The sequence below is a fragment of the Chenopodium quinoa genome, unplaced genomic scaffold, assembly GCF_001683475.1.
Source record: "Chenopodium quinoa cultivar QQ74 unplaced genomic scaffold, ASM168347v1, whole genome shotgun sequence".
Lineage (NCBI taxonomy): Eukaryota > Viridiplantae > Streptophyta > Magnoliopsida > Caryophyllales > Amaranthaceae > Chenopodium > Chenopodium quinoa.
In genome coordinates, this window is record NW_018742381.1 from 138,513 (window position 1) to 165,265 (window position 26,753).

The window sequence follows — 26,753 nt, forward strand, 5'->3', positions numbered from 1 at the left end:
CGCCTATGACATAGACGACTGTATACATCCTATATCACTTTTTTGGCGGGGGAACCCAAAGAAGTGAGTTCCACCTCAATTTTGTCATCTTCAACATAATTTAATTCTAGACCCAAAAATAGTGCAACCCACAAAAACGACCTGGTCCTTATATTGTTTTATTCAAGGCACATCATTGTCTAACAGTTATTATGCTGATGAACTTCTGATGATTAAGAAAAGTTGATCACTCTAAGAACAGGTTTAACATTGAGATTAGTGCAATAATATACTATATTTCTAGGATCCAAAAGTTTATTCTCACAATTATTTTTCAATTAAGAATGCAGGATGTCATCTTCAATCCTTCACAAGTTACGCGACAAGCGCAGGAAACTGTTGTCAGCTAATATATAGTTATTCTGTACCTTCTAGGGTTGGCATTACTGGTAGGCTGGTAGCTAATGAGGAAACATGCTCCACTAATGACATCAATCATGGTGTCTTATTGAGGAGATTAACTCCCTCTGTCCGGAATTAATAGTCATGTTCACGGTGTGATTTAAACAAGTGATGTGACTACACATCCAGACGCAGGGAGTAGTTTCTTAAAGAATATCATAGCAGCATGACCAAAATCAGGCTCTTAAATCAGCAACTTGGAAGGAAGTTAAAATTACCATCAAACAGTAACATGCTACTAGTATACTTAAGATACTTAGGTTATCTTCATACTATAAATATGAAAAAGTTCTGTATAAACGTGTGTACATGTGAATTTGCACTCTTTGGTATCAGGGTTTCGTAAGTTGAGGTTGGTTGTTTCTATATATTGTTGGCAAACTCTTAAACCTTCAAGTATGTAACATAAGTTTGATACACAGTATCTCTTTTTGTCTTTCTGATGCAAGTGCTTCTGTAAGCTTCTTTGAGTACCAAACAAATTTCAATTTGGAAAAAGGTCAAAGAAATCTTAGATGATGTTGTTAAAGAAGATGAAAAGGTTGACATAAAAGACGTCTTTAGTAATGGTAATAATGAGTTTGTGTCTACTTTTGCAAGGACAATCCCATGCTAAGGTACACGGTTTTTCTTTTTCTTTTTGGTGGGTAAGGAGAACAACCCTACTAGACTAGGACCTCTTACAAGTAAATCAGCCTAGTTACGCAAGTTTGACTCTTGGGAATGGGAGGAAGGATAAGGGAATCCCCACCCCCAAGTAACACAGTTGGAAGGAATCAAACCCATGACCTTTGAGGTCATTCTAAGATACACAATATTAGAGTAATGCAACTCAATCTCTCAATACCGGCTCCAAGGTGCTACAATAGGGATATAGACATCAATATGAAGGAAAGCTATTGTAAAACTACACAACCTGCAGCCCATATAGTTATTTATATCTACCGATAAAAAAATCAGTGTTTAAGAGAGTTTCCAACCCATATGGCCATATGTTCATATATACACAGTAAGAAGCACATTGGACAAGTTTTTCAAGTCCTAGACTCCTTCTATAATGCTAATAACTATCCTCGAGAAAAACAAGCGTAATAAGAGCTGCCATCTTACCTCTTACCAACACAGATAGATGAGGTAACAAGTACCAATTTTCGATCATTCATCCTCCAGTAAGAATTGAGTTAGAAAACTGACTTTGACTATGGGATGCTCAAATTTGAAGGTTCAATTCATAAAATTTCAATAGACAGAATTAATCTTTCTCAGAAACTGGTGAAGTGTTTAGCATATATGTTTGGTTATGTACTTGCAATCAAGATACGAGACTCACATAGTGGGATAAAATTTCATTAATCAGAAGACTTTTACACATTAATTTTGAAAAAATTGGGTCTAATATACATAAAATGAGTATTCTCCAACATTCAAGTTTTTGGAGCTATTAACTTCGAATAAAGTTAAAATTTGTGCAACTCACGCAGAAAGAGTGTAGGGTGTCAATATGAGATGTCTAGTTTACCATAAAATCAAGCATTGAAGACTCTGAAAGAATCAACAACGGTGTATAATCTGTCTTTCATTTTGTCCCATCTCCTTTCATTTGCTCCTGTTGTCAAGGTGTAGAACTTACCTGCAACAAGGAGCCACCACAAAATAGTCACATTGACATTCTTTTGGGAGATAAAAATGAGAACATCTTAGACATCACTCAAAGTAGCAGTTTACAAATATGCGGGATGTACGTCTTCTTACAGTTTAATTCCATCCTGAGTAGAGTGGAGGATGGAATTGGGCATATTTAGTCCATCTATCATCATTTGGATACAAATTATTGTGCCATGACGCCATGTTACACACCAATCCAGACAAAAGTAAACTACTGTACACTGAGTTGAACTCGGTAATAATGTAAAGATGTTAAAACTATCACTGAATTGTTTAAGCGAATACAGTACGATTGTACTAGACCTACTAGTAAATATATTCCACAACAAAATGCAACCTATTTTGAGAGTTTAATAATGACGACCAAAACTTTGCTCATGACTTTCACGGCACAAAATTTATTGTCAAACTTTAGTAGACACATGATTATTGACTAGGGATGTTAATGAGCCTACATGACTCACGAACTATTTCGAGCTTGGCTCGAAAATTATATGAGATTGAACAAGTTCATGAACAATAACAACAACAAAGACTTAGTCCCAAAATAAGTTCGTGAACAGGCTCAAAATAATTTTTAATTATTTTATTTTACATATTATAGCATCCGACTTAAATTAATACTGTAGTAAACATGTATATAATAATGTTGAGAAACTCAAAAGCAATAGCAAAACATAGTTATATAAAAAGACAAGATTTGAACTCAAGCAGAGTATCATGGTAAGTTGAACATGAGAATTTAAACTCGAAAAAGCTTGAGACTCGCCTCAGGTCCAAATCATTGTGCCAAGTAAGCAGGTTGTTAACACCCTTATTTATGAAGATGCAATGTAAAATCACAAGTTAATATAGAGGTTTATACTTCGTAGTAGGATTTAAGAATAATTAAATACAATTGATTTATATTCTAAGAGTTGTATATAAAAATAAATAAATAAAAAAGAGGTTACTTTTTCTACTTCGGCTTTACCAAAAAGAATGTCATTTTTCATAAATTATTAAGACTAGTATAATTTGGAAAAAAAAAAAAAAAATTCTCCCTATTGTAATAGCATATGCTTTTGTAAATGGAAGACGATTTCATTTCATACCCTTGTTAATGCAGATTACACTTAGAGCATGGCGGGTATAATTTGGCGCTTGGGCAGTGAACTCAAATGTGTAATACGTTTTGCCTTCAACATCTTGCTGCAAGCAGATTAAATTAATAAGCATCTATGCATTAAAAACAAGCATAAGATCATTAAAAGTAGTAATGTCATTTAGAATATACAATGTAAACAGCTTAAGTGTGAAGTGCAGGAGTTACAATGAGATTCTAATAAGAAATATGGCCCGATCAACACAAACTGTCACTGTAGATGCCAACTATATTAATTGGTAAAGTCTTGGGGTGAACCTAAAACTTAGAGTCGAATCCTGTCTACGTCAATTCACCGCCTTTTATGAGTTTGTGACTCCTTATAGACCCCCAATCTAACCAGAAAATAAATAAAAAAAAAAGGTCACTTCCCAACCCTTGTTCAATTCACCAACAATCCTGCAAATAGAAATGCCATATTTTTATTTCTTGAAGCATTCATATCTATCACCAAAATTTATTTATTAAATTTATTGTTTAAATGCATTCTTTAACCATTTGTAGTAAGAGCCCAAATACTTGGTCCTTCACCAATTTTTTTTCCAACTTTTATCATCGTTTATTTTTAATGTACATAATGCGCAACAAAGCTAATACATGACCAACAATCAATTTGAATGTAATACAAATAAAAGTAGGACTTGTAGAGTAGTAGTCACACAATACATCCTTGTCCACAGGCATTACAATTCCAAGTGTAACATTAATGCATACAAACAACCAATTTTATCATCAATGTCCAGTTAAAATTGAGCGGGTCTATGTTAGGGTTTGGCGGGTTTATGTTAGACCCAAACCATTGCCCTACCTGATACCACATACCTGGACCCATAGGGTTTAAAACAAAAGACATGTGCCCTTATTTAGGTTAGGGTTCAACAGGGTGTACACTAGTAAAGAAACAACAATAAGAAATTATTCTAGAAATACATGACTAATAAAACTTAAAACACAGAAACTTGATGTAGTTCCTGTTCTCAGTAGATCTGCACCAATAGACCATAATCTCATAAACACTAACTAACGTCCACTATATCATCTCATTACAATATTAATGCAACCTTTAAAAAGTGATCCCTAGCCAACAGCTGAATCACCTGAGGGGTTACAGTGTTACAGACCATTATCATCTCACAAAAGCTCTGACAAACTAGGTGTTCTTTGTTGTTCCTGATCAGGCTTCATCACTTAGGTTGAGAGATATACTTATCCATTTATTCATCTACATACATTTTCTCATATGACAGTACTTCTTTTGATAGTAGGTGCCCAACTCTTACAGCTCATTAGTCCTCTCTTTAAAGAGAGGGCAATTACCTTAGCAATTTAAAGTCTTCTTAAAGCATTTATTACCCTGCATTCATGTACGGATGTGACAAATTGCCAAGACAAAGAAACTTGTATTAGCATTGTCCATTGATCCCCAAGTTTTAGCTTGACATTGATGACAAATAAGTATTCATCTTCTCTAAAATGTGTATTCTTATTCATTTTACAATTTCTTTTACAGCTTTCTTTATAAGTGGGCCTCTCAAGTGAAATGTCGTGATGTAACCGAAAATGTAGGGGATAGTTACCCTTTAAGCTCTCAAGTTTTTTGGGGTTCTTAAGGCAGTGTTTGGTGATAGAGATTTAACAAGTTTTACCATTCAAGAATGACCAAACTATTGAGTTTCCTTTGACTTTGTAGATCTAGGCTAAGGGGTGAATCACATCAAAGTCTCCTGTCCTTAGAGAGCGAGGATTTATTTCCCCACCAAGAAATTTGTTTTTAGGGAATTCCTAAGGTGATAATCCAAATAGCAAGATCTTTTAGTCCTGTAGCAAAGAAGACTTCAAGGAAATGAATAAAGAGCATGTTTTCTCTAGGTAGTAAAATTATTTTTGAATCACCTTTCTTTATAGTATTCTTCCTACATTTTGTCTTCTTACAAAGTCTTTACATATGTATGAGAAACTTGAGGACCTGAGAAATGTCCTTCACCCTAAAATTGATAAGAAGTGACAGTGTGAAATGAGTTGAGGTTTAAGCCTTTGAAACTTGGTTCCTTGTTTGTTTATCAGAGAAGCAAATGCCTTGAAAATAATTTTGCTTTAATCTACTCACTAAACACAGTTTTGGTCCTTTCAGTTCTTCAATTAGCCTTTCCGGGCCTTATATTAGCAGTTGTTATTCAATGAAGAATCAGGACATAATCAAGCCATCTGAAGGTTGTGACGCACAATCATCCAGTGTCATGTGCATGATCTCAAATGTAATATGAGGATCAAAGGATGCCTGTTTAAATTAATCTGGCAAGTTAAACGAACATTTTAAGGGAAGTGGCACACATAATGAAACCTAAGTCAAATGGAAAAAGGAATTGAATCTGGATAGAATTCCGCCAGCATACAATTTTAATAATGAGAGATTTAGATTAATTCTGACCAAAAAGTTGTTTATTAAGGCTTTATTTATAGGATCATGAGAATGAAAAAGACCATTAAAAGAAGGAAGACAGGGAAAGAAACACTAATCAATCAATCAAAGCCTTAATCCCATAAGTGGGGAAAGAAACACTAATAGCCTTTAAAAAAGGCTCTCTTTAGAAGAGATTTAGATCTTGGGCATTCCATTTCTCTCCTCACTCCCCACAAGGGCACGAAATCATAATCTCAAGTTGGGTAGTTGAAATCCCCTTAAATTCTCCCTACCAAAAATACATGAAAAATTGGCTGTATGCACAAGATTGTAATAGCATATATTGACAGAAACAAACGAGTGTCACAAGAATATACAGTTAATGAATACTTTGCGGAATTCCACCTCAAAACAGAGGCTCCGAACTTGATCCCTTCACATCCAGAAAAACTGTAATCACACAATCATAGCAATACAATGTATATAGAAATGGAAAGGAAGAATTACTGACCTCTTTCGCTTGAACTAGCTTAGTTTTCTGGTTAGTAGGGGCTAGGACCTTCTTAATTAAAGTTTCAGCTACCTGAAACAAGCAATTCACAAAGATGATCAATGATGAGTGAAGCAAAATTCTACGCATCATGAAAAAGGAAATTCAATTACTGTCATAATGAAATTATAAGAGAACCTTATCTGGAGGTCCAAACTCTTTTACATCCTCTTTGCTAGTTGGAACCAGATTCACACTCACACTCTCTAATGGTTCAATAACATCTTTGAAGACCTTGTCTTCACCCTCAATTGAAACTTCCTGAAAAGGATGCAACAAGCGAAGATTAATATCATGCAATCAGAAATCAACATCGAATGACCAATCAAAAAGATCTTAATTTAGCTAACAATACCTGCCATCCAAATGGATACAGAAATGTATAGCCATCCTTCTTATCGGTGACTGGGAGGAAACCCTTTTTAGATTCTGCAGCAACTGAACCATATCAAGGGTGTGCTCTTAGGATATATGCCACCATTATTAAGAGATGTTGCAATTCTAGAGTTTATTCGAGTACAGAATATCACAAAGATAAACAAAGATTAAAAAAAAAAAAAGAAAACATGGGTTTCTTGTTGCTATTCACGGAGTAGCAACTTAACAGCCTGCTCAAAACCAAATCCAACAAAAAACAAGTACAACGTGATTCAGTTACCACTCACAGGAGATAGGGGTGTCCGCGAACAGCAAAATTCCAGGTATACTAGCACCAAGGGCTAGCAATTTCCTCCTTGCTACACCATCTGCAACAGAGACAAACATTGTGTTTGTCAAAAAATTAATGGAACAGACACTTGTTAGCACGAAAAAACGATAATGGACATATCTTTGTACAAATGCACTATATGCAACTTCTAAGGACACGAAAGCCTTGCAGGAATTGTTGTGGCACCTTTTGGTACTTGATCTTTCATTCAGTATTTGAAAGATCTCTAGAGAAGCAAATATTACAATTTTCCTCCAATTGTTTAAATTCAGTTACACATATTTAATGTAGTAAAGGGTTTGACCATCTATGTATTAACTGAGCAGAGATCATAAGATGGATACAACAAAATCAATACCCCCAAATTTTCTTTTACAGGGTACCCATACCTGAAAATCTTCATTATACACAAACTAAATTCACAATGCCCCATGAAAATAACAACAAAACTCCATAATTATATGAAAAAAGTATCAAATATCAACACTTTCTAATTTCTATGATCTGTCATTATCATTGACCTATAATATATATTATATACTTCGTATAAATCAATTAAAACAATACACTATAATCTTGACAGTTCACATCTAAATAATGTATGAACTGGTCACTTCTAAGTTCTAAATAATGTATGAACTGCGGTTAAAAAAATTTAGCAAATACTAACCCATTACCTCTTTTCCTTACATTTCAACTCCATATATCCTCATAATTCTAACAACTAAAACACAAATTTGAACAAAGAATGTTCACAATTAAATTTAGTTGGGGTTGTTTTGAAATTAATTACTCATGATTTAATTTATATTAAACAATCTTCTAAAAATTACTACCTAGGAAAGATATTGATGAACATGAAGCAGTTGCAGCAGATGAAACTCGTTCAGCCTTCACTAAAACAGAAACCCTTTTCCCAGATGACACAAAATTTACCTGAAAAACACAATTTTGGTGTTAAGATTACATACAATTAAAGAACTATATTGCACTAAAATAATAGGAATAAATCCCATTGAAAATTAAGTACATTTTCGGAAGAGAGAAAGGGAACCTGAGAAGAGTTAGAAGGAAGAAATGCTTGAGAAATAGAGGGTAAAATAGATTGTTGCAAAGACGCCATTGTTAAAGTTAGAGGAATAGAGGATGATGATGATGATGAAGATTGAACAAGGAAGGGAAAATAGCAGTTGGTTTAGAGGAGTGTGATGGGGTCTGTGTCTATGTCTGTGTGGTTGATGACAGACTCACCTTATCTTCATTTATTCCTTTTAGTTATTTTCATTGTGCTTACTATTTTCAGAATAAACAATTCTCCTCTTCACACTAACTAATTAGCTTTGCTAGGCCGGGGCCTCTCACGGGTAAATTTTTTTTCTTTTTTACTTATATTCAATTTTGCGGGTTAGACCTCTTGAGTTGGTTGGGAGCTAGGAAGGAAGAGGATACTTGGAAATCCTTTATCAATTACGAGCATATGGTTAGGAGCCAGAAATAATCAACTCTCGCAAATTTTATTTAAAATTGTTTATAGTTAAGGGTTCAGTTTATAACCTGAGCTAAGGTTTGTCAATTAGAACTATGTTTTAATTTAACTTGGTTGAATTTTAGTTATCCCCCGTCATCAAACAGGTTGAAGGGGTATATAATTTTCAATACAATTGGAGTGAGGGTGTGAGGGGGAAAAGAGATGGTGAAGGATTTCACATCACATAGGTAATAGGTTAAGTAAGTTTTTTTAGTTTAGGAATATTTTTCTTGACCATCCTAATAAAGAATACAAGAAGATTATTTGTGGGCAAAGAGAATAATAACCGCATACCTATTAGTAATTGATATAAAATGGATAGATGTAAATGCCCTATGCAACTTGTTATACATTATAATGAACTCGGTACATGTTACTTGATATAAATTATAATGTACTTGTTTAGTGAATTAGTTTACACAACCTTAATGTTGTTTAGTACATCCTCCGTTCTTTATTAGTTGACGCATTTCATTTTGGCGGGTACATTAAGGAAGGGAGAAAGTAAGACATATGTAAAATACTAAATTGCCCTCCCCTTTACTACCTCACCTTATCATGGCCCCACCGTTTTTTCGTACTCCTACACCAAATGTCGTCATCATCTTCATTGATAATTGAAGTTTCTTTTTCTCTCGTCTTCTTTAACAAGAACACTCACTGCACTAAATTCCTAGAATTCGTATTGATTAACAATTCAAAATAATTAAAAAAAAAAATCACAATCAATTAAATTAATATATAAACTTTACAGTTATAACATCAATAAAACATTGATTTTAATTGTTAATGAAACCCCATTTACAGAGGAGAGAGAAAAAAAAGATTATAAAAAAGCTCAAAACTCAACAATGGCTACCACTTTTATTCAAGCAAGTGCTTTGATTTTTTTTTTTTTCCCTCAAATATTTCCATAATATTTCAATTGTTAGTAACTGTATAAAAATTGGAACTTTTTTTATGAATGATTTTTGGCTTCTTTAAACTCAAGACTGGTGGCTTCATAAAATGAGTGGCAAAGGTGGAGCCGTGGAGATCGAGATGGGATTGTAGAAGAAAGTGAGCTATTTTGTCCATAAATTTGCTAATAACTGAGGGCGATGATGTTTTATAAGGAGTAAATTTCTTACATAGTTGCTGTTTGATAATTCTGAAGAGAGAAAAAACATAGGGAGTAATGAATTGATGAAAGAAGTATAGAGGAGAAAGAGTGAGTATGGAGGAGAGAGGGAGGGGGACTGTTTATTCTCAATTGGGACAGAGGAGAGAGATGGGTACGAAGGAGAAGGGTCTATTGCGGGCAACAGGGCAAGAGAAAGGAGGGTATAATTGTCGTGTTATAATATAAAATTTAGGCCTTATTTAGTTCACCTTATTTTTACTTATTTCAGAAAAAATAAGTTCAGATCAGATAAGATCAGAAAAAATAAGTTCAGATCAGATAAGATCAGAAAAAATAAGTTCAGATCAGATCAGACCAGAAAAAATAAGTTCAGATCAGATCCGAAAAGTTCAGATTAAATACAAATTATTATTATTATTATTATTATTATTATTATTATGATTATTAATATTATTATTATAAAAATTATTATTATTATTATTATTATTATTATTATTATAAAATTTAGGCCTTATTTAGTTCACCTTATTTTTACTTATTTCAGAAAAAATAAGTTCAGATCAGATAAGATCAGAAAAAATAAGTTCAGATCAGATAAGATCAGAAAAAATAAGTTCAGATCAGATCAGACCAGAAAAAATAAGTTCAGATCAGATCCGAAAAGTTCAGATTAAATACAAATTATTATTATTATTATTATTATTATTATTATTATTATTATTATTATTATGATTATTAATATTATTATTATAAAAATTATTATTATTATTATTATTATTATTATTATTAATAAATAGCACAAACAATAAACGATAATAATTAAAATTTCATTATAAGCTTCAATCATAAACGTTTACAAATATAATTTTCATTACAAGAAGTTCCAAATTTCCTTTGCTATATTAAGTTGTACTTCATTCATTACAGCTTTACGATTCTCGTTAAACAAATCATAATCTGCTCTTGGTTCGATTTCTATACCACTATCAATGGGTATATCCAACTCATGTAATCGAATAAAATTGTGAAGTGTGAATGTAGCAACCATAATTGCCAATTGATGTTTAGTGTCCATATTTGGCATCATTGTCAATATTTTCCATCGAGATTTTAATTGTCCAAAACATCTCTCGCTCGTTGTTCGAAGTGAAGAGTGAAAATAATTAAAAAGTTCAAGTATGCCTTGAGGTGGAAAACAAAATACTTTGCTTTTTCCTATAAACACCCTCTTTAGATCAAAACAATAATACTTGATCAAGTGGTTTTAACAAAAATATTTGAATATCTTCTTACAAAAAAAAAAAAAAAAAAAAAAAAAAAACGAGCCTAACGTTTCCTATACAAAAAAATTAATATCTTCGTACAACATATTATGTATATTTTCATTTTTTTTTAATTTCATATTTTTGGTAACAAGCCTAACATTTCCCATAAATAAAATTTTTTAAATTTCATATTTTCTTTCCTCCTATTCTGTCAAATACTTTTGCTTTATACAATTTTTTATTCTTCCATTTACCCCACAAGCTCCATATATTATTACGTTTACCAATTTTTCCTAAAACTCCCCACATGTAGAAATGGAGAAGGTATTTAAAATCGAAGGGAGTATACGTATAAGGTTTTCAATAATAATTATAGCTACGCATTACTTTAATTAAAATTAGTACAAAATAACATAGAAAATGTTGCTAGTTCAAACAAACGATAAAATCAAATCCGATACATCATAAATCCATATTATTATTTAAGAATTAAGGTATTTGAAAACAAGTCAAATCTCTTTTTTCTATATAGAATAAAAGCTATGATAAATTTAATCTGTAATTTAGTTTTTTAAGGATCCCCATTTTAATACTTTCTTATAAAAAAAATTCATTTATGAAGTGGGATTTTGTAAATAATAAAATTATCAAATATTCCAATTCTATTACATTATATTATCTAGTAATTTTAATACTTATAGGTTTCTTTAAAAAATTTGTAGGTCTATAATAATAATAATAATAATAATAATAATAATAATAATAATAATAATAATAGTAATAATAATCATAACAATAATAATAGTAATAGTAATAGTAATAATAATCATAACAATAATAATTAAACATTAATATTGATTAACATTAAAAGTAGAATATTGAAATAATTAAAATAAGTTCAAATCAGAAAAAATAAGTTCAAATCAGATCATATCAGAAAAAATAAGTTCAGATCAGAAAATATAAGTTCAAATCAGATCAGATCAGCTTAAATCAGGTGAACTAAACAAGGCCTTACTAAAAAAAAAGAAAACGTGTCAACTGGAAATAAACTTCTTAAAAAGAAATACGTGTCAAACTTAAAAAAAAAAAAAAAAAAACGGAGGTAGTATAAAACACAAAATCATAGAGCATATTTATTGATCTATGGTGATTTTAAGATCATCATATTCCAGCAAATGGGTCGAGCATTAATTGCATTCTCCCAAAAATGCTCTATATTGCATGTCATATGTAGTGTGTGTTGGTTGCTTTTTCATAGCTTTTGATGAGAAGTAGCATGCTTACATGCGCAAACTTTTTGGGCCAAAGAAAGAATGCCACTTTGCGGCTGCTTTATTGGGCTTAAATCCCCATGCCCATGTCCATAACGTTGTCAAGATTCTCCTCGGGATACGTTTTATTACCCACTGTTTTTGTAATTTGCTGTTTCCCTCTTCCACATCCACACTAATTTGTACGGACTAATTATGACTTTGTTAATTGCAATTTTTTTAAATAAAATTGTTTGTAACTGATTTGCGATTAGAGGTGACAGGCGTACAACATGAGTATAGATTAAAACATTTCAATTTGTTACGTATTTGAGTGATAATGACATGTTTAGTAATTAGTAATCTAGTTTTGAGTGTAGTTCTTTCCAGTTGGGATTGAGGCAATCTGTTATACAAGCTGATATCTTGCATCTATCTTCTTTGTTGATGTGACACATGTTATGCTAATGCATCAAACTTGTTGAACATTAAATTTGTGTTTGATAAAATGGTATCATCGTTCTTTGTATAGTTACAATGATTTAAGTCTACATAAGATTTATTACAAGTTTAGATTATTCCAAGGTGCGGCATATTACACGTTTAGATTATTCAAAGCGTCACTTACGGTTTGTCAAGTTATGTTCAATCAAAGTGATATTTCCGTACAGTAGATGGTCTTTTACGTATTTGATTAGGCCAATAATAGGCTTAGGTCTATAACTCCTCTCTTTTACAGCGTAATATCAGAACATGAAACTTTGCAAATTAGTCTCTGGTACAGTATTAATGCTTTAAGGCTTACTTTCAAATGGAGTAATTTGCATGTACCAAACAAAAGAAAATTCCATGTTTGTCGTAGAATTTATGCAATATAGTACAACATATAGGCAATACAATGTTATTCTTCATACAGATACAGTATATGGGATGATACAACACTAAACGAAACAAAAAGTGTGGATAATAGCAATAGTAATCATCCACGATCAAGTAAATGTCTACTGCCTTCGAAAGTCAGCAAGCTATGTATCGCTCCTGTAAGTTAGAGAACCTCCTTCCAGAATCTAATAGATCGATCAGTTCCACAAGAAACAAATGCTGCCTCTACAGGTGAGTGTTCTATCCACCGGGGTGGTCCAATATGATTTGACCGGAGTCTTGTTACCTCTGCCGCAGTTAATGCATCCCAGACAACAATCTGTAATGCAGCAGGCTGGTTAGATGCTAGAAAAAGAGGTGTGAAGATATGAAACAATTAATGGGATTTGAGAAGCCAAACAAACCTCATTCCTGGGTTCATCTATGGACAATATGAACTCCTCGGTGAAACTGAAAACAGCCTGCAATAATAAAATAATGGTTACATTAACAAATCATGTCTACTGGAAGAAGCCAAAATGGAAATTCACTAAGTTGGAAAGAAACTTGGTTTGATAAGGGTTGGAAAGAAATTTCATAGGCCGTGTTAATGACGAGACCTTTTGTGTTCATGATTCTGATTTCTGGATATTCATACATTAGTTGCTTTTGATAGGAATAATTGAATGAAGTTTGATTAACTACGTAAATTAAGTGAATGTTCATGTATGCAATGATCAAGTCTTATCTCTGGTGCATGAATTACATGGCTACAAAAAGGTAACACTAGTACTATAACAGCCCAAGCAAATGAATAAATGTATATCAGACTACAGCTTCTAAAATACAAATCAAGACTATTTCTTTGCTACCTTCCATATTTTTTTGTGCAGCCCACGAGGATCTTAAGGGACAAAAATAAACCAAAATATTTAAGATATAAAAGAATCACTCAGAAGCATAAATTCTAGATGAGTATGGTTTCAACATCAATTACTACTCTTTTAGGCATCTAGCAACTTGGTGATTTGATGGAGAAAAATAGAAAATTACAATTCCTGATCATCTGAACTGTCAAATTGTAGCTTTTCCTGAAATGTACTGATTTATGGGAGATTATTGAGACAGGCTTTAAGCAAAAAAAAAAAAAAAAAAGGAGAGCATAAAATAAGCCAACGCCAATCGCCAACTACAGAAAGTTAGGCAAATAGGCAGATGAGATGAAAGGTACAGCAGTACTTTCTTCCCTTTTCACATCTTTGATGCTAGTTTGGACAAAACTTCACCAGAATTATAGCTTTTACAGCATAAGAGGCTTAGCATTCTACAGGAGATGTTTCAATAAAACCTAGAAGGTAAGACAAAACAAAGTTAATAACTATATATTCAATTGAAAGATGGTGAGAATATGAGGGACGGCTCTTATGCAGTTAAGAAGCTAGTAAACCAGATGAAAATATACGGTAAGACTGTTTCTGATGAAAGAAAGGTCAGGAGGATTTTGGCAACCCTTATACCAAAAGTCTTATTTTAGCTCCGTGGAGGTGTGTGGATGCATAGGAAGTGGTTCAGCAAGGAGAATGAAGGTTCAACAGAGGGTACCTTTTAAACGAGGAACAAAGTCAATTCATGAAGGCAGTGAAAGTGAATAAAGGAAAAGACTATAAATCAAAGGGGAAAATATTTCAATTGGTGGAAATTTCCCTCCATGTGCCACCAGTGACATAAAGTCACTAAGAGCAAGATTGCTAGTCCCAAGGGAGGCCCAAATAAAATATGTGTTATTTAAGCTACATTGTGTTAGTGTTACTTAATAAAGCATCAAATAAATATACTAAATTAGATCAATGGAGGTGGGCTACAGCCTGGGTAAACCCCCTTGGATCTGTCTGTGGCCCAAATGCATTATTTATGTAAGAGTTTTGGCCATAACAAGAAGAACTTTAGGAGTAGGTTGCACAACTGAAAAATCAGCAAGACATTAGCAGCCAGCAAGAAACTCGTCGGATTGTATGTATGTCCAAGTTTTCATATTTATGCAGATCAAGATGCGAATTCTGGTGTCAAAAAGAGGTGGTTAATAGGCAGTGGTTCAACAATTCATGTGACTCATGGCTCATAATTTTAACTAATCAGAAATTCAGGATACATTATCAAAGATTCCATTCTGCGTGGAAAATGGTATGTTTGAGTCACAAGGAAAAGGAACCATTTGTGTGGAGATAAAGATAGGCACTAAGTTTAACATGATCATTGCACTAAGTGCTTGTTTGGTTTACATCAAGTCATGAGACTTCCTAGGAATTGCAGGTTAGGTGAGTCGTTTGGTTGAATGTGAAATGGGGGAAGTGGGACTTCCCAGAAATTTTCAGTTCACATAAAACTTAGGAATTTACTAACCTAGTCCCTCCATGTAAGTGGAAATTCCTGTGGGAAGTTACTTCCCTCCTTGCTAACCAAACAACTTTAGCAAATTCCCATGAATGTGATTATGGAATACTATATCTATAAAGTTGAACTGTCACGAAACAACCACTTAATATGATCCCGAGAGAAAAAGAATCTGGGAGAGTGAAGAAGCTTAACAAAGCTGTTCCATGATAGTGGGATGTCTTTATTGTGAATAGTACAGGATATAATTTCACTCTACGCAGAATAAGATGCTACATCAACAGTGAAACAAGCTGTTTGGTTAAGGAAGATACTAGCTGATTAGGGCTAAATAAAGCTCCAGCCAGGGCAGCCACTGAAATAAAATTGAACAATACTCAGGATTGGTTTATTGTTCGACACAATACAAGCAAGCAAAAAACCATTTTTGTCAACTATATGAAGGTGAAATTTCATGCAATAGGGATGTTGAGCATAAGATGATGAGAACAAAACGAGGTTGGCTTATTGTCCGACTTATAACCAACTTACAGAAACTATTACAATGGAACTTTCAAGGGGAAGGTTTGAACCTCAGATGTAAGGTAGGAATGACGACCAATAGTCTCAAAGAGGGGTTTACAGATGAGGCCTTTTGCATTCATATATCTGGATATTCATGCATTAGTTGCATGACTTGCATCCAATTAGAATATAGTTCAAAGAAATAAAGAATTTGGTAAAATAAATCAGTGAATGTTCATGCATGCATTGAATAATTCTAGTCTACTCTATAGTGCATGTTTACATGGCCACTAAATCTACAAGCACTACAAAAGCCTATGCAAATGAATGTAGAAGCATCAGTTTTTATAGCTCCTAAAACACATCTCAAGACCTAATTCTTTCCACTCCCTTCCATGCTTCCTCCCATAGCTACAAAAGGTTGAATATAGTTATCCAACTTTACTTTTTTAAGGATGGTATACCTTCTCCACCTCATCCCTTGCCTTCCTCATTCTCTCCTACATTTCATCCCCTCCCATTCATCATGCTTCCTTATATTCTAGCAAGTAACCAAACAAAGGGAAATGAAAGTTGAAAACTGATTTACGCTGAAATATAATTTCTGTAGATACAATAATTGATCATAAGTTCATAACAATTTCCTACAGGCCAAACTCAACCTAATTGTAAAAGATGAACCATAATGATTGAAAAAATACTTGCAAAGTCACACCAAACAACCTCCCCACCCTAAATTTGCCTTCAGAAGGAAATTGGGAAACGTACTCTACTTCACATAAACCTTAAATGTGTTGCTCCCTCCAAAAATAATGGTCACTGTCATAAAGGATTTTTTAAGTAAATAGGCTTCAAGCAGTTAATTTTTATGTGAATTTCATCCATTAGTGATATATAAACATCAAAATCTATTACAAAAAAAATAAAAAATGTCAATTTTAAGCAAATAAAGTTGAGCATGCGAGTCCTTAATATTTGAGATGATGAAACAATGAAACCATTATTTCCAGATGGTGTGTATTAGCATATATTAATCCTAGTTGTTCAACTTTTGAATGTCTAGGTTTTGTTTGAACTTTACCTTTTTTCCTGAATATTAATGTCATTTTCAATTTTTCTGTTAGTTTAAGTAGGTATACAGCAGACAGACAGTATAATGCCAGAAAAATGTAGGTGACTTCCATATATGCCAAGACATGGACCTACCTGGCACCGCAATTGCGTGTGTGTAGCTCCCACATACTGCTTCACCAATCTTCCAGTGCCAACCTCCCAGAGTTTAACAGTGGAATCCTTGCCACATGACAGAATAAACCTGCAAATAATGGAAGGCTTATTCAGAACTACATCTAGTAATATCATAGTATACTAGTCACATCAATATCCACTGCTGAAAGATAAGGTTGGCAAGAAATTTTACAGCTAACAAGCCAAAATTACTAGGATGAAAACAAATTTAACATCTCAGACTCAACATATTAAGTTCATAATTCTACAGAATACGTACCTGTGATCCTTGGTGAAAGATGCACTAGTGGCTTCAGTTCCATGTGCACCGATTAAGGGCCGCACACACTTGGCACTGACACCGTCCCATAATCGAACAGCCCCGTCTTTAGATGCTGTGACATACATGCCTCCAGTGGAAGAATACCTTACCTACATCATCAAATAGAGTTGGAAAATTTAGCAACATTCACAGGATCCCCAGATATCATATTATTCATATACCATCATACTAAAATAGCTATCCCAATAAGAGAGACAAGCATACTTGATTTATGGCTGCAGTGCCAGCAACATCTTCAGAAACAGCTGACAAGTAACACTTGAATGTGTTGATATCATACAAATGTGGAATTGCATGATCAGTACCTGCACAGCCGATTCAGCATTTCTGAGCCTCTGAGGAATGTTCATGAAATTTAGAGACACAAACATTAACCTTCCCACGCAGATAATTAATGGCCATTCATAAAGTAATTCTTGGCCTGAAGCATGCTGATAAGGCAGAAACACCATGAACCTTTTTTCCTTCTTTTCTTAGGTATCAATAGTCTAGCAGAAAGATGCCACGTCATACATTGAAGCAAATAGCACTCATTCAGCTGCAACAGCAAGGAGTCCAGCCTAACATATGATAAAATGGTGTGACCTTAGAAATCTTAACCAATCTAGTCTCATTCACTGGATGATTGAATCTCTAAAATATCTGACATTTGGCATGACAAAACCATGTCATCAAGAAAAGTGATAATAGAAACAAGCAGAGACCTTTATTACCGTCAACTTATCACTTGCATCTTATCATGCCAGTAGTTAAAGTAATACTTGCTCATCACAAGGGCACATAGGTTGAATATTACTCAAAAAAAAGGCACATAGGTTGAATAGGATAATTTACAGGATTTTGATGAGATCAAACTGAATATTGATAGTTTTTTAGATAAATTTTTTAGATAAATTATTACAAAATTCAGTTACAATCGTGCAAAACCACAGAATCTTCGACACACACTTGGACACTTTTGAAAGACAATAAAAGGAAGATTACCAGCCAAAAGATAATCCCCTGAAGGATGAAATGATACTGATCGCACATTGTGAGTATCCTGCAAAATTTCAAGTTTCAAAATTCACAATGTCCAATATAAAAGATTAAGATTCATCCTTTTGCAATAAAAAAAGTTTAAAATAAGACAGCAGTATGACCCAGACCTGAATGACTCTGAAAGCTCTTTTTGCTGTTGTTTTAGAAAAATCAAAAAACCTGAAAAAATATAAATGAAAGAAGCATTTCAATTATGGAAAAAAAATGGCATAAAACCATTCTAACTAACAGAACATTAACAAATTTCATTAAGTCATAAATATAAACAATTTTCTTCAAGCCACTTCACATGAGCAGAAGGAAGAAAATAAAGGTTCTTTAATTGAGAAGGAAGAAATAAAGTTGAAAAGGCTACCAAATATATCAGTCTCTTACTTTATTGTATGGTCTTTGGCGCCAGAAATCAATATAGTATTCTGTGGATGGAAATCTAAATCATTTATTGGCTGCGATTGAAAATAGGAAAGAGTAAGAAAAATACATCATAAAGCATGTGTTATTCCCCAGCAAAAAAAAGACACCTAAAAGTTAACCTTAAGCTAAGTTCTAGTAGAGCCTAAACTAAAGAGCCAACGATGAAATCACATACGGAGTGTACAAAGTGAAGTTATGTAAAAGGCCTAAACTAATTAATGTATAAATCCTACAGCAAATTAGTGTTAATCTTTTCTCATATCGATTCAATTGTCAAGGTCAAATCAGGCCTTAATTATTACTCAAGAATTCAATAATTTTAGCCGTGTAAAATGCAGAGTAGACAAAGTTAATAACAATCTACCACTTGCCACTACCAGAAGCGTGCCATCACCTTTTTTTTTTTTTTTTTTTTTTTCCTGAATAGCAATGTTTAAAACTTTGAAGACAACTATCCTCCAAACAATTACTAAAAGTCAAAAGGATTTACTTGTATATGATCATAGAATGTCCGAATGACTGGTCGAACGGAGCCATCTCTGGCCTCTGGTAGCATCATTTGCTTTATTTTTGCAACCTGCAAATAAAAAGTTCAATACAATCTCAGAAAATTTGAGAAATCATGAACACATGATAAGGTACAGATCTATCTTGCACTGAGCAAACACCTCGAAGAGCTTAATGGATGTGTCTGCACTTCCTGTAGCTACATATCTCCCATCAGGGCTAAATCTCGCACATCTTGCAATATTCTGAAATAAAGCCAGGTAATCATAATTAGAACCCTCACACAATTCAACAAAAGGACAAAAAGTTGCATTACCTTATGCTCTGACACATGCCTTGTCTCATGGTCCGGGAAAGTCTTAGATGCGCCTTTAACGTCCGGTGAGGCACTGATGTCCAGACAAACACATTAGCCTTTATTTTCAGACAGCCTAAGTTTCTGATTTAATGATGTACAATAAAGCAGCTTGCCTGAAATCAATTGCAGCAGTTCGAGGAACCGGGATCGACCCATAAGCTGCGGGTATGGCAGAACCAGAATCAAACAATGTGGATGCAGAAACCCCTTTTATAGGCTCGCCTTTCTCTACTGCAAGACCCTGTTCAAATCTTAGTCTAAAACTAGATGAAAATGATCTTAAATGTCATGAAATAATTTCAATAGACATAATGCACAAATAATTTTTGCAGGTACAAACCTTAGAAACTAAATCAAGAAGTCGATTCGGAGGTGCTTCGACATTCAAAGGGGTCATTGTAGCAGAAGCAACTGCACTGGCAGCCTTTGTTGGAAAAACAACATGATCAATATGAATAAATTACTCAACAAAACATTGCATAACTCAAAATAAACAAAATATTACTCTAAGGTACTACTCCATACAATGAGATACACTCTAAGGTACTACTCCATACAAAATGACTAAGATTTAACTCCAGAAATAAACTTCACAATTTTAGTATAAAAACAACATAATTTTTATTTTATTTAAAAAAAAAAAAAAAAAAAAAAAAAAACCTACAATGATAACAATAGCTCCACAAATCCAAAAATTAGAAAATACCCATGTAATATAATGATAAAATACATAAAGATCAACATGAAAATACCCTAATTTACTCAAAATCAACCCCTTTTCATTGAATGTTTGCATAAATCATATGATAATTAATTACAAATTAAGGGGTTTGAATAATTAGAAGAAATACCTGATTGAGATTATTGTCACGAAGATGAGCAACAATCAAAGCATTAACATCGCGATAAAGCTTGCCCTCTTGTAGAATTTCCTCAAAATTTCCGTCAATTCCCATCATATAGTAACGAATAAATGTAATCTCACCCTAAATTAACCGGAAAAAAAATCCCACCTTTTTTTATTTTATTGAATTAAAACCTTTGTACAATACGATAGTAGTAATCTTGTAAGTGGGAAATTTAAGTTTTTGTAGGTAATTGATTTTTTTTTTTTTTTTTTTTTTTTTTGGGCAGCAGGTAATTGATTATTGAGTACAACTGATTTTCGAATAAAACAAAAATAGAGTGAAAGTGGAATTTGGGAAGAACAGAAAGAAGAACGTTGGCGTACTGCCGCCGTTTTTTAAGAGAGGGTAGTGACTAGTGAGTGGCCTTGCTCGGAGCTAAATAGATCCAATTCGGGAACTCCCAAACTAACTCGACCTTCGTTTCAAACAAAAACAAAAAAAACCCTAACTAACTCGACTTTTTGATGAGCTTTGCTGTTTTTTTAAGGCAAGTGGAAATGAGCCAACCTCCATTTATATCCTATATTAATAAAAATATGTTTATGTCCTCACATATCTAACATTAAGTGAACAAATATTTCAACTTCCCTATCTTATAAAAAGTGTAAGATTACACTTATGAATAGTGCACGAACGTTTATAACCTTCAAAATGTTTGTTTACCTTTTTACCCCTATTTTGTAATTTTTTGAGAAAAACACCCTTAGACAAAAGAGAAGAATGACAACAAATATTATTAAATCACAAATTGTCATTACACGTGTATATATCCATACCAAAAAAAAAGAGTTTTGAGCTTTCTCTCTCTTCTCCATCTCTGTTCACAATCTCTCTAAAAATTACTAAACTACGAGTTCCCCATTAAAGCACCTCTTGAGCTTTTTCTCCTCCATTCAATCCTCTCTAGGTTACCATGGCGGTCAGATTTGGAGCGGGGCGTCATAGTCAATAGACCTATTGAACTACTAGACCTCTTCACCCAATTGTTCATGTGTTAGAGAATGATAATTATTGACGCAACATCTTCACCAGCTTTCCCTTATCTCTAGTGTTTTACTTGTTCAATATTGTTTAGTGTTATCCCTTAATTATAGGTTTTATTATTTCGTAATTATATTTATTGTACTTATCTTTAATGCTCTTGTAACTCTATAATTATTGTTGTATATTGTTGTATAATCTATCATTAAGAAAATACAATACAACTATTCTATCTATTCTATCATCCTATATGGTATCAGATTCTTGATCTGCAAACCATTCCATTCTTCCCTTGCTTCATCATGGTCTCCTCACCCAAAACCTCCTACCAACTGTCCAACCCCACCAACCCCATGAAACCATTCAACGTTGTCAACATGCACAACGTCATTAAGCTCACCTCAACCAACTATCTTTCCTGGAAACTCTAAGTCGAGGCTTTGCTCGTCGGCCATGACGTTTTCCATTTCTTTGATGGCAGTTTACCATGTCCATCTTCCATGACCACCATCGATGGTGTTGACACCCCCAACCCTGACCATATTTACTGGACTCGCCAAGACCGCCTACTCTTTGGCTCCCTAATCGGCACCATCTCTCCCAACCTTGTGCCTCTCATCTCCCAAGCTAAAACCTTTGCCCAACTATGGGAGAAACTCCATCAAAAACATATGCTCTCCCTTCTTGTGGCCATATAAAACAACTACGAGACAAATTTCACCGCATTGTTAAAGGCACATCCTCCATCTCTGACTATATGCGCTCACTTAAGGAATGCGCCGACCATCTTGCCGCACTCGGTAAACCCATCGATCACGAGGACTTTATAGACTAAGTCCTTGCTGGTCTTGATGACTCTTACAAGTCCTTGTCGACTCCGTCAATGGCCAAGACACAACCATTTCCATCGAAGAGCTTCACGAAAAGCTCATAAACAAGAACTTTCAATCCTACAAACACAAACTACCACATCTTCTTCCCTTCCCGCAACCGCCTTCACTGCCTTCACTAAGCCAAACAACCGTCCTCCACACAAACAGTCTTCCCAAAGTCTCTTCCACACTCCCTCTTCAAACCCCTCTAAAACCTCTCGTCCTTTTCTTGACAAATGCCAATGGTGTCGTGAACAAGGCCACGTTGTGGCTCATTGTCCTTTCTTCACCCAACAATTTCCGTCTGCCTTCCCTCCATCTCTACGCTACAACTCCACGCAGCCCTCTCGGTCTTCCCTAAAACCGTAAGCTAACCACTCTCACCTCTCATTGCCCTCACCTTCCTCCACTCCATGGCTGTTGGATAGTGGGGCATCCCATCATGTAACCGATGACCTCAACAACCTATCCCTCTATGCTCCTTATGATGGAACCGAAGAGTTGATAGTTGGTGATGGTAAGGGTCTTTACATTTCTCATATTGGTTCTTGCGCTATTTCTTCCCTTGTGCTTAAAAATGTCTTAGTAGTTCCATCTATGACCAAAAATATTATCTCTCTTTCTCAACTTTGCCTTGATAACAATGTCTCTGTATCCTTTAAAACTAACTCATTTTTCTTGAAGGACCTTTCAACGGCGAAAGTGTTGTTTCAAGGGACAACTAGTTGCGGCATCTATGAGCTTTCCTCCGCTATTCTCCTTCGGTCTACACAAGCACATCATCTTCCATTGATTGGCACCATCATCTAGGTCATCCATCTAGGAATATTTTTCAGCATATTATTTCATAAAATAAGTTAAATATATCGAGTATTTCCATTTTAGATTGTAATTCATGTGCTTGCAATAAAAGTCACAAACTCCCTTTCTCTACTTCTTCTATTAAATCTATTGCTCCCCTTGAATATGTCTACATTGATTTGTGGACTTCACCTGTTCATTCCCATGACAACTACAAATATTATGTCATTTTTGTTGATCATTATTCCAAATACATTTGGCTATACAACATAAAAAGAAAATCGGATACAAAATCTATTTTCCTCCGATACAAAGCTCTTGTAGAAAAATATTTCCAACTCCCTCTCAAAGCACTTTATTTGGATAATGGAGAAGAATACTTTACTCTTCAACATTATCTCACCATTAATGGCGTTTCTCATCTCACTACTCCCCCACATACCCCCAAACATAATGGCCTTTCTGAACGCCGACACAGGCATATAGTTGAAACCTTCATCTCCCTTCTCTCCCATGCAAACATGCCACTTGATTTTTGGTCTCATGCTGCCTCCACGGCAGCCTACTTAATAAACCGGTTTCCCACACCTACTTTAAATAATGTTTCCCATATTTCAAACTATTTGGTCACAAACCCAATTACACTAAGCTTTGTAGCTTTGGGTGCTTATGCTACCCTTGGCTTAAAACCTATACATCCCACAAACTCGACCCAAAATCTACCCTATGTGTATTTATTGGATACTCTTCCTCTCAAAGCACATATTATCGCCTTGATCCCTCAACTATGCGCATTTACACATCTCGCCACGTTCAATTCAATGAGTCTATTTTCCCTTATGCCTCCTTAACTCAATCGCCATGCACCCCCACTGATGATTTAATTGATCAGTGGGCTACTTTATTAATTTCATCCCTTCCACAAACATCATCATCACCTTCTACTGCTCCACACTGTTCGGCTGCTGTCTCCCCGCCATCTACACTCAACCCCACGGAATCACCCTTAAATTCTTCATCTTCTATGTCCCCTGACCCTTCGACATGTTCAACCTCTCCCTCCTCATTTACATTACTCTCTTCACCTTCTGTTTCGCAACCTTCGCCCAGCTCCCCTCAAATTGTTACTTGCCTTCAACATGGCATCCGAAAGCCTATCACCAAACTCAATCTCAATGTCGAAGCTCATGAAACTTCACTTCCCAAAAACATTACTCAAGCTCTAAAAAGTTCGGTGTGGAGGAAAGCTATGGAAACCGAAATACATGTTCTCCAAAACAACAACACATGGTCTCTCGTCCCTTCCTCTCCTTCCCAAAACCTAGTGGACTGCAAATGGGTGTTTTGCATAAAAAGTGATAAAGATGGTGCAATTACACAATACAAAGCACGTCTTGTGGCTTATGGTTTCACACAATGAGTTCGCATTGACTACGGGGAAACTTTCAGCCCCGTAATCAAACCTACCACGGTACGGCTAGTACTATCTCTTGCGGTTACCAATGGCTGGCCCCTGCGTCAATTGGACATTAACAATGCTTTTCTTCAAGGCACACTCACTGATAATGTATTCAACTGTCCAACCCCCTGGTTTTGTTAACCCGCAATATCCCACACACGTTTGCAAATTGAATAAAGCTCTATATGGTTTAAAACAAGCTCCTCGAGCTTGGTACACCGAACTTCGTCATCATCTTCTTCAACTTGGCTTCCGCAATGCTATCTCTGATCCTTCCATTCCCTTTGCAAACAATATCACCGTGCAGTGTACCTTCTTGTATATGTTGATGATATAATCATCACATTAAATATGCCCGACTATCTAGACACCTTCATCACGCAACTATCAACCCGGTTCTCTCTCAAAGACCTTAGAACCCTATCATATTTTTTAGGGGTTGAAGTCATGCCTCACCAACACGGTTTATTCTTGAGTCAAACTCGTTACATAAATGACTTACTATGCAAAGCAAATATGGAAAATGCAAAACCCACATCTACCCCTCTTGCTGTTCATCCCCCACTGACCAACACAGGTAAACCCCTTCCCGGTCCTTCACAATACCGAGCTCTCATCAGCAGCCTACAGTATTTGAGTCTTACTCGACCAAACGTTGTGTTTTCTGTCAACAAATTAGCACAGTACATGCAATGTCCTACTGATTTCCACATACAGTCACTTCATAGGTTGTTACGGTACCTTAAGGGTACTTCTACCATGGGACTTACAATTCATAACACTACTCCTATGACTCTTCATGTGTATTCCGATGTTGACTGGGCTAGGGATACAGATGACTTCATCTCAACAACTGCCTATGTGGTGTGCATTGGCAAGAATCCTATATCATGGTCCTCAAAGAAACAGAAAACAAGAGCACGATCCTCCACGGAGGCTGAATACAGGGCGGTTGTTGCTGCCTCTGCTGAACTTCTTTGGGTTCAAAATCTTCTGCATGAGCTTTGTCACCCTTTGCTTTCTACTCCAATAATATACTGTGATAATGTTGGAGCAACATATGTCAGTGCGAATCCTATATTCCATTCCCGCATGAAACACCTTGCTTTGGATTATCATTTTGTGCGAGAAAATGTTCAAGCCAAAAAGCTACGTGTGGCTTACATATCCACGAACGATCAACTAGCAGATGCACTTACAAAGCCCCTGCCCAAGCTCACATTCACAACATTAATCAGCAAAATCAGTCTGTCATTACCACAACTCGTTTTGAGGGGGCGTGTTAGAGAATGATAATTATTGACGCAACATCTTCAACAGCTTTCCCTTATCTCTAGTGTTTTATTTGTTCAATATTGTTTAGTGTTATCCCTTAATTATAGGTTTTATTATTTCTTAATATATTTATTGTACTTATCTTTTATGCTCTTGTAACTCTATAAATATTGCTGTATATTGTTGTATAATCTATTATTAAGAAAATACAATACAACTATTCTATCATCCTATATCATGGTCAAACTCTAAAGTACAATATGATGATGTTGCTTTCTTCATTGATATAATATATACTGTATAATTTATGTTATATGGTTGTTTAGTTTTTGTTTTAATGTTACTTTATTTCCAGAGGCATTATAGATGAGTTGTATTTTTACCTTCAAAGAGATAATAAAAGAGTTCAACTTTGTGAGGTGAGTGCATCTTTAGCCTTATTTCCTATCAAATTCCATTCTCATGAGCATGTTTGCTATTTCTTTTATAATTGAGGCAAAAAGAATTAATTAACTGTTTCGATTACCAATTGTTTGGTGTCAGAGATGGGTTAACACACTCCGGTGTATTCCTTCAATTTAACATCAAGGAAGTTTTTTCTGGGATCACTTCACTTAGATTATGAATGCATTATCAAGGAAGCTAAATCTGGAGTTTATATCATGACGATTGTCGAGGTATTGAACAGTAACATTGACAGCAGCCTAACTCTCCCGGTTTATAAGCAACATA

At 34.7% G+C, this 26,753-nt stretch overlaps 2 protein-coding genes across 2 annotated transcripts; both read right to left on the bottom strand.

Annotated features, from left to right (window-relative positions):
- Positions 1-1,774: 1,774 nt before the first annotated feature.
- LOC110697771 (psbP-like protein 1, chloroplastic) lies at positions 1,775-8,583 on the bottom strand. Its single transcript, XM_021875153.1, has 8 exons — positions 7,965-8,583; positions 7,747-7,846; positions 6,867-6,947; positions 6,557-6,639; positions 6,340-6,462; positions 6,163-6,234; positions 3,201-3,297; positions 1,775-2,071 (listed from the first exon to the last, which is right to left on the bottom strand). Exons 1-8 carry the CDS (start codon positions 8,031-8,033, stop codon positions 1,968-1,970), a joined length of 729 nt encoding a protein of 242 aa, XP_021730845.1. The 5' UTR covers positions 8,034-8,583; the 3' UTR covers positions 1,775-1,967.
- A 4,348-nt stretch (positions 8,584-12,931) lies between these two features.
- Positions 12,932-21,145, bottom strand: LOC110697777 (cleavage stimulation factor subunit 50-like). The gene is made up of 14 exons (XM_021875160.1): positions 20,577-21,145; positions 20,066-20,149; positions 19,839-19,966; positions 19,684-19,756; positions 19,529-19,612; positions 19,351-19,437; positions 18,822-18,892; positions 18,554-18,605; positions 18,390-18,447; positions 17,610-17,710; positions 17,343-17,494; positions 17,042-17,150; positions 13,366-13,422; positions 12,932-13,280 (listed from the first exon to the last, which is right to left on the bottom strand). The coding sequence occupies exons 1-14, from the start codon at positions 20,682-20,684 to the stop codon at positions 13,125-13,127; spliced, it is 1,320 nt and encodes a 439-aa protein (XP_021730852.1). The 5' UTR covers positions 20,685-21,145; the 3' UTR covers positions 12,932-13,124.
- Between the last annotated feature and the right edge of the window lie 5,608 nt (positions 21,146-26,753).

Bases quoted from the DNA above. Each gene is read 5' to 3' on its own strand.
- LOC110697771 (XM_021875153.1), bottom strand. From the start codon at position 8,033: ATGGCGTCTTTGCAACAATCTATTTTACCCTCTATTTCTCAAGCATTT. The intron at 6,463-6,556 runs GTATTGTTAGCT...CATCCTTTTCAG, and splicing joins TGTATCCATTTGGATGGCAG to GAAGTTTCAATTGAGGGTGA. The intron at 3,298-6,162 runs GTCAGTAATTCT...ATCTGCTTGCAG, and splicing joins AGCTAGTTCAAGCGAAAGAG to CAAGATGTTGAAGGCAAAAC.
- LOC110697777 (XM_021875160.1), bottom strand. From the start codon at position 20,684: ATGATGGGAATTGACGGAAATTTTGAGGAAATTCTACAAGAGGGCAAG. The intron at 19,967-20,065 runs GTTTGTACCTGC...AGATTTGAACAG, and splicing joins TTCTTGATTTAGTTTCTAAG to GGTCTTGCAGTAGAGAAAGG. The intron at 17,711-18,389 runs GTAATCTTCCTT...TCGGCTGTGCAG, and splicing joins AGGGGATTATCTTTTGGCTG to GTACTGATCATGCAATTCCA.